The 13,441-nt window shown below is 56.1% G+C and overlaps 1 protein-coding gene across 1 annotated transcript in view; it reads left to right on the top strand.

The window, feature by feature from the left end:
- MYH9 (myosin heavy chain 9) overlaps positions 1 to 13,225 on the top strand; it is an 86,159-nt gene extending 72,934 nt beyond the window's left edge. The window contains exons 26-41 of the mRNA XM_061417352.1: positions 412 to 624; positions 1,362 to 1,506; positions 2,758 to 2,964; positions 3,170 to 3,274; positions 3,540 to 3,692; positions 4,775 to 5,023; positions 5,162 to 5,374; positions 5,532 to 5,744; positions 6,032 to 6,193; positions 7,717 to 7,845; positions 8,736 to 8,824; positions 8,925 to 9,048; positions 9,267 to 9,475; positions 10,135 to 10,243; positions 10,348 to 10,520; positions 11,680 to 13,225. Coding sequence (XP_061273336.1) covers positions 412 to 624; positions 1,362 to 1,506; positions 2,758 to 2,964; positions 3,170 to 3,274; positions 3,540 to 3,692; positions 4,775 to 5,023; positions 5,162 to 5,374; positions 5,532 to 5,744; positions 6,032 to 6,193; positions 7,717 to 7,845; positions 8,736 to 8,824; positions 8,925 to 9,048; positions 9,267 to 9,475; positions 10,135 to 10,243; positions 10,348 to 10,520; positions 11,680 to 11,812 — 2,626 coding nt within the window. The 3' untranslated portion in view covers positions 11,813 to 13,225. The remainder of the gene's footprint in view (positions 1 to 411; positions 625 to 1,361; positions 1,507 to 2,757; positions 2,965 to 3,169; positions 3,275 to 3,539; positions 3,693 to 4,774; positions 5,024 to 5,161; positions 5,375 to 5,531; positions 5,745 to 6,031; positions 6,194 to 7,716; positions 7,846 to 8,735; positions 8,825 to 8,924; positions 9,049 to 9,266; positions 9,476 to 10,134; positions 10,244 to 10,347; positions 10,521 to 11,679) is intronic.
- The last annotated feature ends 216 nt before the right edge of the window (positions 13,226 to 13,441 follow it).

The following is a 13,441-nucleotide window of genomic DNA, read 5'->3' as shown; positions in this document are numbered from 1 at the left end:
CAGAGTATCAGGCTGGATGGCCAGTGCCTGTGTTCTCAGCAGGCTTCCTGCTGTGGTTCTTGGTGCATCAGTGAACTGTGGGCATGTGCTCCACTGTTGTCTGGGAAGCTAGTTTACAGCTTTACTTTTTTTTTTTTTCATTTAACATTTCAATTTTTAAAAAATGTTTAAAGCATTGAAGCTTAATTTGGAAAATGAAATTTTTACTCTATGAGGCTTTTGAATTCTCCAAGTGGAATAGCCCTTAAGTCTTCCAGATGCCTCAGTGTCTTTGCCAAGAAGAGCTCCTAAGGGGCTATGATGGTCACCAGCAGGAGTGGCTTCGGCCGCACCTCTCTAAGTCTTTTCTGCAGACTCTGCTCTCTGACGGTGACAGCTACCTCCTCCTGACGTTGGTGTTCTCTTTGGCAGAGTGGAAGAAGAAACCACCCAGAAGAACATGGCCCTGAAGAAGATCCGGGAGCTGGAATCTCAGATTTCGGAACTCCAAGAAGACCTGGAATCTGAGCGTGCTGCTAGGAATAAAGCCGAGAAGCAGAAACGAGACCTCGGGGAAGAGCTGGAGGCTCTGAAAACGGAGCTGGAGGACACTCTGGATTCCACAGCTGCGCAACAGGAGCTCAGGTGTGCCTTGGGGCTGACTGCCTGGTCACTGAGGATGGGGGTGGTGCAGGGAAAGAGGGGCCCTGGCCTCAGAGGGGGGACCCCAGGGCCTCTGTACACACACAGTGTGGCCTGTTGTCATGGAGCCTGGAAGCTCCAGGAGATAGTGAGGGACTGTGAGGCCTGGTGTGATGTAGTCCATGGAGTTGCAAAGAGGCAGACACGACTTAGTGATGGAACAACAAGAACAGATGGAAGCTGATGGGGCCTCGCAGCTTCTCTCTAGAGTTGAAGAACCTGGCTTGGAGTTGGGCAGAGGCAGGGGTGGGCTTTAAGGCTGAAAGGCTACAGAAGCCCTACAAGGCGTGTCTGTGGGGACTTCCTGGCTCTCTAGTGGTTAGGACTCTGCGCTTCCCCTGCAGGGGGCATGGGTTCAATCCCTGGTAGGGGAACTAAGATCCAGCATGCTTTGTGGTGCAGCCAAAAAAAAAAAAAATCTTATAAATTACTCCTGGCTCCCCATATTTAGAATAAAATCCAATTCCTTGCATAAAAGGCCTATATTACATTTTTTTTTTTTAAATAAAAGAAAAAAAGTGTGTCTGTGAGCCTGCGCTATAGGACGGACGCTGAGGAGGGAAGCCAGCAGGCAGAAAGCTGCCTGGAATGGCCAGTGCTCCCTACTGTGGACTCTGTGCCACCAGGGCAGCGTTGCTCCTGGGCCCTGGCCTCCCTCCTGAAGGCGTTTCTCTGTTCAGGTCCAAACGTGAACAAGAAGTGAACATCCTGAAGAGGACCCTTGAGGATGAGGCCAGGATCCATGAGGCCCAGATCCAGGACATGAGACAGAAGCACTCGCAGGCCGTGGAGGAGCTGGCTGAGCAGCTGGAGCAGACGAAGCGGGTGCGTGGGCCCCCTGGGACTGGCTCCGTGAGGCTTGGCCACTGTGGGCCAGGGGGAGGGTTGGGGGACCCTCGCGTAGTCCAGGCTCCAGCCGTTCCTGACTGTGTGAGTTGGGGGCGCATACAGGTCCATCTCTGCTTCAGTTTCCTCTTCTATGAGAGAGGCTAGTGAGAGCCCGTTTCAAACAATTACATGAGAGTTGGAGTTGGTAACATGTGACAGTGCATAGTCGGTAAGGGCTCAGTAAGTTGTTCTAGTCTTATTATTACCATCATTATCCTGTTCAACACCCTGCCAGACTAGAAAGTGTCATGGAATTGGAGTGACTCTGAAGCTGAAGTTTCAGAGGGCCATTGCGTCCCTTTTCTGAAGCCCAGCCCTTCTCTAGAACACCTCCAACACATGGTCAGCTGGAATCTTCAGGGAGAACCCTGGGGATGTTGACCCGGCTGGTTTCTCAGCCAGGGGACTGTGACCAGGCAGTTCCTGAACAAGCCCAGTCCTGCCTCCTGTGGTTTCCAGCTCACGGCCACCCTTGTTGGCAGCCTGAGAAGACAGAGGCTCTTCTGCGTGGCAGCCTGTACAATATTTTCAGAAACATGCCTTGTTCCTCTGTTTCCCTTTGACTTCCTCCTGGTTCTGGGCAGGTTGAAGCCTTGCCTTTTCCTCTAGCTGTTTTCACTCAAAAAGCTTTTTGCATGCACTTGGGGTCCAGTTTACCCTTGAACTTGCCTTTGATACTGTGACTGGCTTGATATAGAATAGATTGGAATTGTGTTTGTTCTGTAAACTTGGCTTTTATATCTTTTGGAAGAACATTTCAGTGTTACGGTAAACATCAAATTTCTAAGAGGCTTTTTTGGAAGTCTAACTATGAACAATTATAATTTCCCTAAGCTTATAAAAATAATTCTAAAATCTTAACATCAGCAATGACAGTGTCTTGCCCTTGGACATTCCCTGTGCGGGAGGCCAAGCAGGGATGGTTTGAGAGCCAGGGGAGCCGTGGTCCTCAGAGGTGAGGCCACGCGCCAGGCGTCCTGTTCCAGCTGGGAGATGAGTCCACATCAGGCCTGAGCCCTCCAAGTCCATGGCCCTCGCCAGCTCGCTGCCCCCTGGACTTGCCCAGTGTTGCTTTTGCTGCCAGGCAGCAGATTCCAGGTCTGGCTCCACCGGCTCTTTGATGATGTTGGGAAAACCAGCCTCATGTCACAGGCTCCCCCTTTTATGTCTTTGCTTCTCCCCTCGCAGGTGAAAGCCAACCTCGAGAAGGCCAAGCAGACCCTGGAGAATGAGCGAGGGGAGCTGGCCAACGAGGTGAAGGTGCTGCAGCAGGGCAAGGCGGACACCGAGCACAAGCGCAAGAAGGTGGAGGCCCAGCTGCAGGAGCTGCAGGTGAAGTTCACCGAGGGAGAGCGTGTGCGCACAGAGCTCGCCGACAAGGTCTCCAAGCTGCAGGTGAGGCCCCCGCCGGACTGCCTGGGTCCTAGCCATGCTGCCAGGGCCCCTGGTCTTTTCTCTCTCTCTCTCTCCATGACCCGGCCCATCTGTGAGCCCCCCGGGGTTCAGCCTGTGGCTCAGGTCCAGCATGGCTGAGAGAGCCGAGGTGGGCCCCGAGCAATCCTGGTCAAGCTCACGGGGCTTTGTCTCCGTCCACACACAGGTCGAGCTGGACAATGTGACAGGTCTTCTCACTCAGTCGGACAGCAAGTCTAGCAAGCTCACCAAGGACTTCTCTGCTCTGGAGTCACAGCTGCAGGACACGCAGGTAAGGGCAGCGATGGGCCCCCTGCAGCTGTTCTTATCTTGGAAGGACCTGTGCCCACACGGCGTCAGCTGCCAGGCCTCTGGGTCTTCCTCACAGTGTCCTCCCCAGCGTCCCCAGGCTCTCTGGGACCTCTTGGCTCCCTGCCAGATCTTTGCTGGCTGCCCCCTAATCTTGGGCCTGCTTCTCTGTCCCACCGAGACCATGGGGACCACAAGGCTCCGACAGTGTGGGTCCTGAGCCCTGGCCCCCCTTGTCCGCTGAGCAGGAGCTGCTGCAGGAGGAGAACCGGCAGAAGCTGAGTCTGAGCACCAAGCTGAAGCAGGTGGAGGATGAGAAGAACTCTCTCAAGGAGCAGCTGGAGGAGGAGGAAGAGGCCAAGCGGAACCTGGAGAAGCAGATCTCCACCCTCCACGCCCAGGTTTGGAGCTGGATCCCCTCAGATCGCCCCGGAAACGGTGGTCAGAGCCTGCAGGCTGGGGAGCTTCTGGTTGGGTAGCCACTTGGACCTGGAAGCACAGCCAGGCCTCCCCAAGCTGGCCGCCCTCCCTCGGGGAGCTCCTGCCCTCCCCAGACCAGGGCTTACTCCTGGGGTCCCCGAGGAGAATTCAGGGATCCTTGAACTTGGCTGGAGTTCATCTTCATTTCACCAGTCTCCAGCTGACCGTCAGCATTCTGTTCCCTTATGAATGTGGGCAACAAGCTGTGACAGTAGCAGTGCCTGTGGCCTGTTGAGTGGAAACCACTGGTCATTGTGTCTGAGCTGAGGCCAGGCTTTGGGAAGGTCACTGTGCTCCTCGCTGCTCAGGAGCCTGCTCTCTGCTGTGCTAAAGAAGCACACTGGTTACTGAACCATTGTCTTAAAAAAGTACCTGACAACTGCACTCTTTTACAGTGGTTTCTTGGTAGTCCTACATATTTCGCTTTATGCCTGTTATAACATCATCATGGAAAGGAGGCCGTGGTCTTCTCTAGACCCTAAAAGGATCTGGGGCCAAAGATAGATGGAGAGCCCTCTTGTGGATCCTGTCTTAGAACTTAAATGTGCCCAGAGATCTGCACCAGCTCAGGGGACGGCGTGGAGTCGGGTCCACATCTGGGTGGGGACAGGGAGCACGTTCCTGCGGTGCCAGCTGTGTGTCTGGGTGGGAGGAGGGGGCTGCAGGGTAGACACCTGTGGGCGGGGGATGCCAGGCTGCTGCCTGGGAGAGGGGAGGGATGGAGGCTCCCTACTCTGGGCCTCAGTCTTGGTACAAATGGCTGGTCAGGTCAGGGTTGAGTGGCCTTTCCAAGCTGACCTGTGTGTCCACCTGCCTTGGGCTCTGTGTGCTAGACACCTGCACTCTGTGGAACGTCCCATTTCCCTGGTCCCAGAGGAATAGAGAAGCGGCTGGGAAGCTGTTTCCATAACTGAATTGGTGCCCCATAACTCTGCTTGCAGTGGCAGCCCGGCTCCCGGAGCAGGTGCCAACTGGATGCTCCTTACCCCTTGCTCCCACCCAGGTCACCGATATGAGGAAGAAGATGGATGACAGCGTGGGGTGCCTGGAGACGGCTGAGGAGGCCAAGAGGAAGCTGCAGAAGGACCTGGAGGGGCTGAGCCAGTGCTATGAGGAGAAGGTGGCTGCCTACGACAAGCTGGAGAAGACCAAGACGCGGCTGCAGCAGGAGCTGGATGACCTGCTCGTGGATCTTGACCACCAGCGGCAGAGCGTCTCCAACCTGGAGAAGAAGCAGAAGAAGTTTGACCAGGTGGGTGCCGTCAGTGCATCAGTCCCTCCTCCCGTCCTTCTGCAGACACCCTGCCTCGGGCAGAGGCTGTTGTCTGTCAGGCTCTGACCCTTTCCGAGAGCCCGTTGCTCACACTCATGGTGCCTGCCTGTCTCCCAGCTCCTGGCCGAGGAGAAGACCATCTCTGCTAAGTATGCGGAGGAGCGTGACCGGGCAGAGGCGGAGGCCCGGGAGAAGGAGACCAAGGCGCTGTCTCTGGCCCGGGCGCTGGAGGAGGCCATGGAGCAGAAGGCAGAACTGGAGCGGCTCAACAAGCAGTTCCGCACCGAGATGGAAGACCTCATGAGCTCTAAGGATGACGTGGGCAAGAGCGTGAGTCCCTGAGCCCGTGGCCAGCTCTCGGGGTGGGGGGCGGCCTCCAGACACCAAGAGTTAGGGCCTCACAGACACTGGGGCCGGGGACCTGGGGGCCCTGGCTCCCCTCGGGGCCTAGCACCCTTCTGGTCCTTACCGGAACCCCTGGTGACAGGTCCATGAGCTGGAGAAGTCCAAGCGGGCCCTGGAGCAGCAGGTGGAGGAGATGAAGACGCAGCTGGAGGAGCTGGAGGACGAGCTGCAGGCCACTGAGGACGCCAAGCTGCGGCTGGAGGTCAACCTGCAGGCCATGAAGGCCCAGTTCGAGAGGGACCTGCAGGGCCGTGACGAGCAGAGTGAGGAGAAGAAAAAGCAGCTGGTCAAACAGGTGCGGAGGGCCTGCCCGCTCCCTGGGCAGAGGCGCGCAGGGGTGCCCGAGTTTGGGTGCTCCTTTCTCCTTCCACTGGTCTGTGGGAGTGTCCTCCACATCCTTGCATCCTAGTTCTCTGCCTGGGGGTCAGTGACCCCCTCTACTAGGGTTTTATGGTCAGTAATCCTCACTGTGCCCTGGAGGCCCTGTGGACACCCTGGGACTGGATCAAGCCCACCTGGGCCCTGAGCTGAGGCAGTACCTTTGGGTCCGTCCGGCCCCCTGAGCTGTCAGCACCTCCCCAGGTGCGGGAGATGGAGGCCGAGCTGGAGGATGAGAGGAAGCAGCGCTCGATAGCTGTGGCCGCTCGGAAGAAGCTGGAGATGGACTTGAAAGACCTGGAGGCCCACATCGACTCAGCCAACAAGAACCGGGACGAAGCCATCAAGCAGCTGCGGAAGGTGCAGGTGAGTTCAGGCTGGTCTGATCCAGCTGCACACGGCAGCATTGGGCCCAGCACGGGACTGGACACTGCTGGGCTGGCCTGTGAGTGCTACCCTGAAGGTCTTGGGTGTGGCGCAGTGGTAAAGAATCTGCCTGCAAGGTGGGAGCGGAGAAGGCAATGGCACCCCACTCCAGTACTCTTGCCTGGAGAATCCCATGGATGGGGGATTCTGGTGGGCTGCAGTCCATGGGGTCGCTAGGAGTCAGACACGACTGAGCGACTTCACTTTCACTTTTCGCTTTCATGCATTGGAGAAGGAAATGGCCACCCACTCCAGTATTCTTGCCTGGAGAATCCCAGGGACGGGGGAGCCTGGTGGGCTTCCGTCTATGGGGTCGCACAGAGTTGGACACGACTGAAGTGACTTAGCAGCAGCAGCAGCAGCAAGGTGGGAGACCTGTGTTTGATCCCTGGGTAGGAAAGATCCCCTGGAGAAGGGAATGGCTACCCACTCCAGTATTCTTGCCTGGAGAATTCCATGGGCAGAGGAGCCTGGCGGGCTACAGTCCATGGGGTCGCAGAGTCGGACATGACTTAGAGACTTAGAGACTAATACTACTGCTGCTACACAGATGCAGACCCAGAGGCCGAGTGGAGACAAAATATTATAGTCAGAAGCAAACTTGTAGTAGTCAAAAATTGTTGACTTCACATCAAACAAAGAAACAAGTGCAAAGCTAAAAGTGCAATGGCGTTATAGTTACTTAGTCACTTGGTGGCAGTTTTCTAGAATAAGCCAGACATGACTCAATCCAGCCTTAATGGACAGTGACAGAAGGTTCCAAGCTGATGAATCAGTGCAGCAGTCCAGAAACAGAACACATGCTTGGCTTGTCAATAATTAAAAATAACAAGTTAAAAAAAAAACAAAACCCAGCTCTGAGATGCCTCATTATACCCCGCAAACCAGCAACGATAACACATGTCAGCATCTGGTGCTGGCAGAGTCGTGCGCCGTAGATGCATTGATGGCGGTAGTTTAGTTGGTACCACCTGGCCACACACAACGAGACTTGTACCCTTGGGCCTGGGGAATCCCAGTTTGGGATTTACCTACAAAAGAAAAGGAGGGGGAAAAAGTATTTCCCAAGATCTTTAGAGTTAGAATGAATCACAGGAGAACAAAGGACATAGGCTTATAAGTCTTGTGGCTGGAGCTAACCTGGCAGGTGGCCCTTGACCTGGAGCGTGGGATCCAAGACAACCAGAAGTGGTAGAAAGTAAACAGAAATGCAGCTGGACTAACACACACCCAGGGCCTAACAGGTGTCCTTTGTAAACCCTAACGGTCAGAAGACTGTCAGTGGTGTAGAACAGAGACGCTTTGTCTTCCCTCCTGCCCTTTGATAACTGTGTGAGCTGAACGTGGGTGCAGGCTGAGAACCAGCCACCGGTCCCTGTTGGTGAGGTGTCTTCTGGGGCTGGGGTGGGGTTGGTGGGGTGTCTTCTGGTGGGTGGTGCCAAGCCTCTCCTCCCCGCCCCCAGGCCCAGATGAAGGACTACATGCGGGAGCTGGACGACACGCGCGCCTCCCGCGAGGAGATCCTGGCGCAGTCCAAGGAGAACGAGAAGAAGCTGAAGAGCATGGAGGCCGAGATGATCCAGCTGCAGGAGGTGGGCCGGGTGCAGTGCACCCTCTGACCAGCAGGTGGCAGCCCAGAGCCTCCACTCACCAGCCTGGGTCACCTGGGAAAGCCTTGAAAAATGGGCCAAGCTCCAGGCGTGGGCAGGGCTGGTTCTTGTTTTCTGAAAGGTTGCCGTGCAAGGTTTCATTAAGTTGGAAGGCTCCCTGGTGTGATTAAATTGTGTGTGAATTAAATTGTCACCATTTGGGGCCGACTCCGTTGCACAAGACGGGGCTCTGTGGTAACCACCGCTGCCCACTGTGACTTGCCGCCTGGCGAGCAGGGGGCCCTTCCAGAGGCTTCCTGCACTGAATGTCCCCTGGCGGCCTCTTGCCTCATGCAAGGCTGGTTGTGAAAGCATTCCCCAGGCTCTAGGCCATCTTCTGCAGAGAGGATGCTGGCAACCGAGTTCTGCTCCTGACTGGGCCAGGTAGCCAGGTTTCCTGTCAAGACTGGCTGTGCCCTCTTGAGCTTGTGGGTTTCTGATGAGGCCACCTCAGCCTCAGGTGCAGAGGCCACCTCTGCCCTTCTGGCTTTCAGAGCCCCGGCACCCTGGCCTTAACTCATATCTCTATCCTGTCGCCCCTGCTTCCTGTCTTGTTGGAAAGCAGAGGGACCAGCATTCCATCAGGCCAGGGTGATTTCTTATTTATTACAACACCCCTGGCTTAGTTTTTAGCACTTAGGTGTGGGGGCTATGTAAACATATGGTGCCTAAGCTGTGACCTCAGAGGGGCTCATGAAAATGGGCTTCATGGAGGAAGCAGGCCTGGGAAAGGGGTTTCAGAAGAGGCCAGGGGCTCAGAGTACTGGGAATGGAGAGTGGAGGCTGTCGGCTATGGGGACCCCCATGGGTCACGTTCTGGGTTCCCGTGGCAGGAGCTGGCAGCTGCCGAGCGTGCCAAGCGCCAGGCCCAGCAGGAACGGGACGAGCTGGCCGACGAGATAGCCAACAGCAGCGGCAAGGGGTGAGCTGGGGCGTGCGTGGCGTGTCCACTGGAGGAGGTGGTGGGTGTGGGGGCTCCCAGCTCCAGCTTAGCCACTCTTACCTTTCTCCACCCTCTCCAGTGCCCTGGCATTGGAGGAGAAGCGGCGGCTGGAGGCCCGCATTGCACAGCTGGAGGAGGAGCTGGAAGAGGAGCAGGGCAACACGGAGCTGGTGAACGACAGGCTGAAGAAGGCAAACCTGCAGGTGGGCAGTCGGGCCTCCCTCCCACCGGGCCCCCCAGCAGAAGCCATCCATCCGATGCTCAGAGGAGGACATCCTGGTGCCTGCACCGTCTCCTTGGTTCCTCTCTTTTGGGGGTTGAGCTGCTTCTGAACCCTTCCCATTGGGCAGCTCCCTCATCCAGGAGGATCTGGTGATGAGGGTCCCTGCCTTCCTTGAGTTTACCAGCCCTTCTTCCACAGATCGACCAGCTCAACACAGACCTGAACCTGGAGCGCAGCCATACCCAGAAGAACGAGAACGCAAGGCAGCAGCTGGAGCGCCAGAACAAGGAGCTCAAGGTCAAGCTGCAGGAGATGGAGGGCACCGTCAAGTCCAAGTTCAAGGCCTCCATTGCTGCCCTGGAGGCCAAGATCGCACAGCTGGAGGAGCAGCTGGACAACGAGACCAAGTGGGTGTCCCTCGCCCACCACCCAGCACCATCTTCGGGCCTCTCTGTGTGCCCATCCCCTATCCTAATGGGGCTCTCATCTTTTCTCCTGGGGCCTTTTGCTAGGGCTCTAGAGTTTGAAGAGGAACCCACGGCCCGCTTCTAAAGTTGGGCCTGGTGACTCTCTTAGGGCTGAATCAGAGAGGTGGTAGTTCCCACTCCCTGGGCAGCCCATCTGTGGGCTCAGCAAGACAGACTTCTTTAGGGGTGAAAGTGAAAGTCACTCAGTCGTATCCGACTCTTTGCGACCCCATCGATTGTAGCGTACCAGGTTCTTCTGTCCATGGGATTCTCCAGGCAAGAATATTGGAGTGGGTTGCCATTCCCTTCTCCAAGGGACCTTCCCAACCCAGGGATTGAACCCGGATTGTAATGGGCATCAGTCATTCTTTTTTTCTAGCTTTATATATGCTTTCTGTGATATGTCACTTCCTTGAGCCTCAGTTTCCTCATCTGTGAAATGGGGCCAATCCTAATGCCTTCACAAGAGCATTGATCAAGGCCTCCCTACAGGGGACAGGCCAGTGAGACCCAGACATGGGTGGCCCAGTTTGTGGATTTATCCACCAGACCCTCCAAAAGAGCGGGTCCCCCTGAGTCACTGTATTGGTGCCTCGCAGGGAGCGCCAGGCAGCCTGCAAGCAGGTGCGTCGGACCGAGAAGAAGCTGAAGGATGTGCTGCTGCAGGTGGATGACGAGCGGAGGAACGCCGAGCAGTACAAGGACCAGGTGAGTCAGGGTGGAGCAGGGCCCTGCCCTGAGGCAGCTGAGAACGGGGTGGGCCACCGGCATGTGGGGTCCTGACCTGGGCCCCTGGCCTTGCGTCTCTCCAGGCGGACAAGGCGTCCACCCGCCTGAAGCAGCTCAAGCGGCAGCTGGAGGAGGCGGAGGAGGAGGCCCAGCGGGCCAATGCCTCCCGCCGGAAACTACAGCGCGAGCTGGAGGATGCCACTGAGACGGCGGATGCCATGAACCGCGAGGTCAGCTCCCTCAAGAACAAGCTCAGGTGAGCCCCGCCAACTGCCCCCCGCCCGACTCCCTCTCCCTCACCCATACCCACCCCGCCGTGTGACCCTTTCTCCTCCAAAAAGTTGCTTTGTCCTGAAAAGCAGAATTCTGACCATGAGGCTATTGTAAAACTCAGTCCCCTTTCTCAGCCCTGTCAGTGGGCAGGGCACTTACTGACACCAGAAAAGTGCTTTTCAGAGAGTCCTTCCTGGTTCTCCGGCCTCCTAGGCTGTAGCCCAGCCTTTTGAATAATCTCTCTGGGTGATTGATTCCCATCCTGCCTGAAAAGTCTGTTCCTGTCATGGCCCTTAAACCCGCTGAGAACGTTTTCAGGTTTTGTGAACTAGAAGTTGCTCAAAGCCACCCAGCCAGGCCCTGGCACAACTCCGGTCAATCTTCCAACCCTGATCAGGTGGAGAGGGCTGCTTGGCATTTCTCGAAAGAGTGTCCCGATCAGGCAGCATGAAATGGTTGAGGCAGAGGGCCTTTTTGGTCGAGATTCTCATTGTTGACTTCCTTTTCCCAGTGATCCTTTTTGTTTTTTAAGCATAAAAGCAACAGTCTAGTCAGTGTTTATGTTGTTGGTTTTCTTTTCTGGGACTGGAAGAGGTGCCTGTTTGTGTACACTGCACTGACGGCCTGTCTCTTGATCTCACCTGTTTGGTACCAAGTGTGACCAGAGTGTGGTGTTTTGCAGAGGTGGCTCCTTCTGCTCTTGGGGCTCCTTCTGTTGTTTAGTCGCTCAGTCGTGCCCGACTCTTTGCGACCCCATGGACTGTAGTCAAGCAGGCTCCTTTGTGGGATTCTCCAGACAACAATACTGGAGTGGGTTGCCATTTCCTTCTCCAGGGGATCTTCCCAATCTAGGGATCGAACCCGTGTCTCTCATATTTCCTGCATTAGCAGGCGTTTCTTTACCACTGGGCCTCCTTTTAATCAGCCCCTATTACCTGACAGTTTTTTGCTGGTGTTTGGAGTGAAAGCAGGAAGCTTCAGTCACCCCCCTTATCGTGAGCCCTCCTGTCCCACCCTGAGGCCCCCCATTGCTTCTCCCCGTGGGGTGTCAGGAGCTAGTCTTCCTCTGAGGTTGCTTTGAAACACACGAGCTGTTCTGTGGCCGCCTGGCCGGCCCTGCTAACCGCTGCCTCTGCCCCCAGGCGTGGGGACCTGCCATTCGTTGTGCCCCGCCGAATGGCCCGGAAAGGTGCCAGCGACTGCTCGGACGATGAGATGGATGGCAAAGCCGACGGGGCTGAGGCCAAAGCCGCCGAGGCCAGAGCTGCCGAGTAACCGGCTCTTCTTCTCCTGCTGCCCGGAGACGGACATCAGTGACTCCGCCTCCCCTCCCCAGCCCCCACAGCACCCCCTCCTCCCTCTGGGGACTGCTGTGACTGTGACCCCACCTCGTCCCCCCAGGCCAGGGACCTCAGGCCCCCCTCACCACCCCACCCGTCCCCCAGGCCTCCCTGAGGGCGTTCGGCTTCCTCTGCTGCAGCCCCCCTGCTCCCCTCCCACCCCCATCCCGAATCTGATACCAAAGAGTCAGGGTCCTGGGCCCGGGCCCAGGGACAGAGCGACCAGCCGGATCTCCCGCCCTCTCGCCACAGAGCACAAGATGGTGAGGCGAGGAGGGCAGGAGCAGGCCTCCGGGGATGGGCAAGAGAATTTTCTATGAATCTATTTTTCTTCAGACTAAGGAGTTTTGCTAGCCCAATGCCCCAGAAGAGTTGTCACCTCCCCCCGCCTCCGCCACCAGCTCTTCCCTCTCCTTCCTTTGCTGTTGGCAATCACACTCGGTGACCTCACACCCTCTGCCCCACTGGCTCCCCTGCTCCCGTGGACTCTGGGTGGTCCAACATGAGCAGACCCAGGGGGTCCACCTCTGTGCAGGGCACAGGATGCCGGGGGCGGGGAGGGAAGGGCCTTCCTCCCTACCCCGCTGGGCAGCGCCACTGTCCCCTCCTGCTTCTCAAACGTCTCAAGTGCAATGATGACCCCTTCCCCTCCTTGGCCCATCCCTGCCGCAGCGGGGCTGTTGGGCCGAGCAGGCAGGGCCTAGGGGCCAAGCTGGAAAGGCCAGCAGTGGCCTCTCCCAACACTCTTGGGGACCAAATATATTTAATGGTTAATGGACTTGTCCCGAGTCTGACAGCCAGAGCAGTGGAAAGGGCCAGGACTGGGGCCCGAGGGTAGTTGATCAGCACCGTTGACTCAGTATAACTCAAGACGCTGCCGTCTGCACAGACATTTTTAAAAGAAAAAGAAAACATTGTTGTCTTTTCTCCCTCTCACTGTAATTAGTGATAAAATTCCCAGTCTTTATCACTGCCTTTCCTTCAGAAGCACGTCTAGAAGAGAATAGCTTGTCCTACACTGGTCTACACTGGTGGCTGAATTTCCTTGTATTCCTAACTATTTTGTATATGCTGCATTTAGACTTACTTATGGCAAAGAAGGCATTTTTTTTTTTTTTAAGGAAACAAACTCAAGAAATCATGAAGATATATTAAAGCTACATAGGCCTAAATAGCTCTGAATTCAGGTCCCAGTTGCTGTCACAAAGGAGTGGACAGAACTCCCACCCCCGCCCTTTTTTTATATAATGAAAGTGCCTTAGCATGGTTGCAGCTGTCACCACTACAGTGAGCTGGTTTACAGATGTTTTCCACTGAGCGTCACAATAAAGAGATCCTTGTGCTATGAGACACGTGTCTGGGGGCTGTCTGTGCACTGGAGCAGGTGGCCTAGAAGGCACTGTATCTGTGCTCCCTGGAAGGACTGTGCTTTGCTTCTGCAGCAGGTACCTCCTTTGTGCGATTTCTGGAAGCTTCCAGGAGTGCAGCATGGTTGGGGCCCAGGCTTTAATAGGGGGTGGTGGTCAGGCAGAAAGGCAGGCTGGCCAGATTTAAGGATGCTACA

This window comes from Bos javanicus, chromosome 5, assembly GCF_032452875.1.
Source record: "Bos javanicus breed banteng chromosome 5, ARS-OSU_banteng_1.0, whole genome shotgun sequence".
Lineage (NCBI taxonomy): Eukaryota > Metazoa > Chordata > Mammalia > Artiodactyla > Bovidae > Bos > Bos javanicus.
Note: the sequence above shows the minus strand (reverse complement) of the source record. Positions and strands in the feature narration are given on the sequence as shown.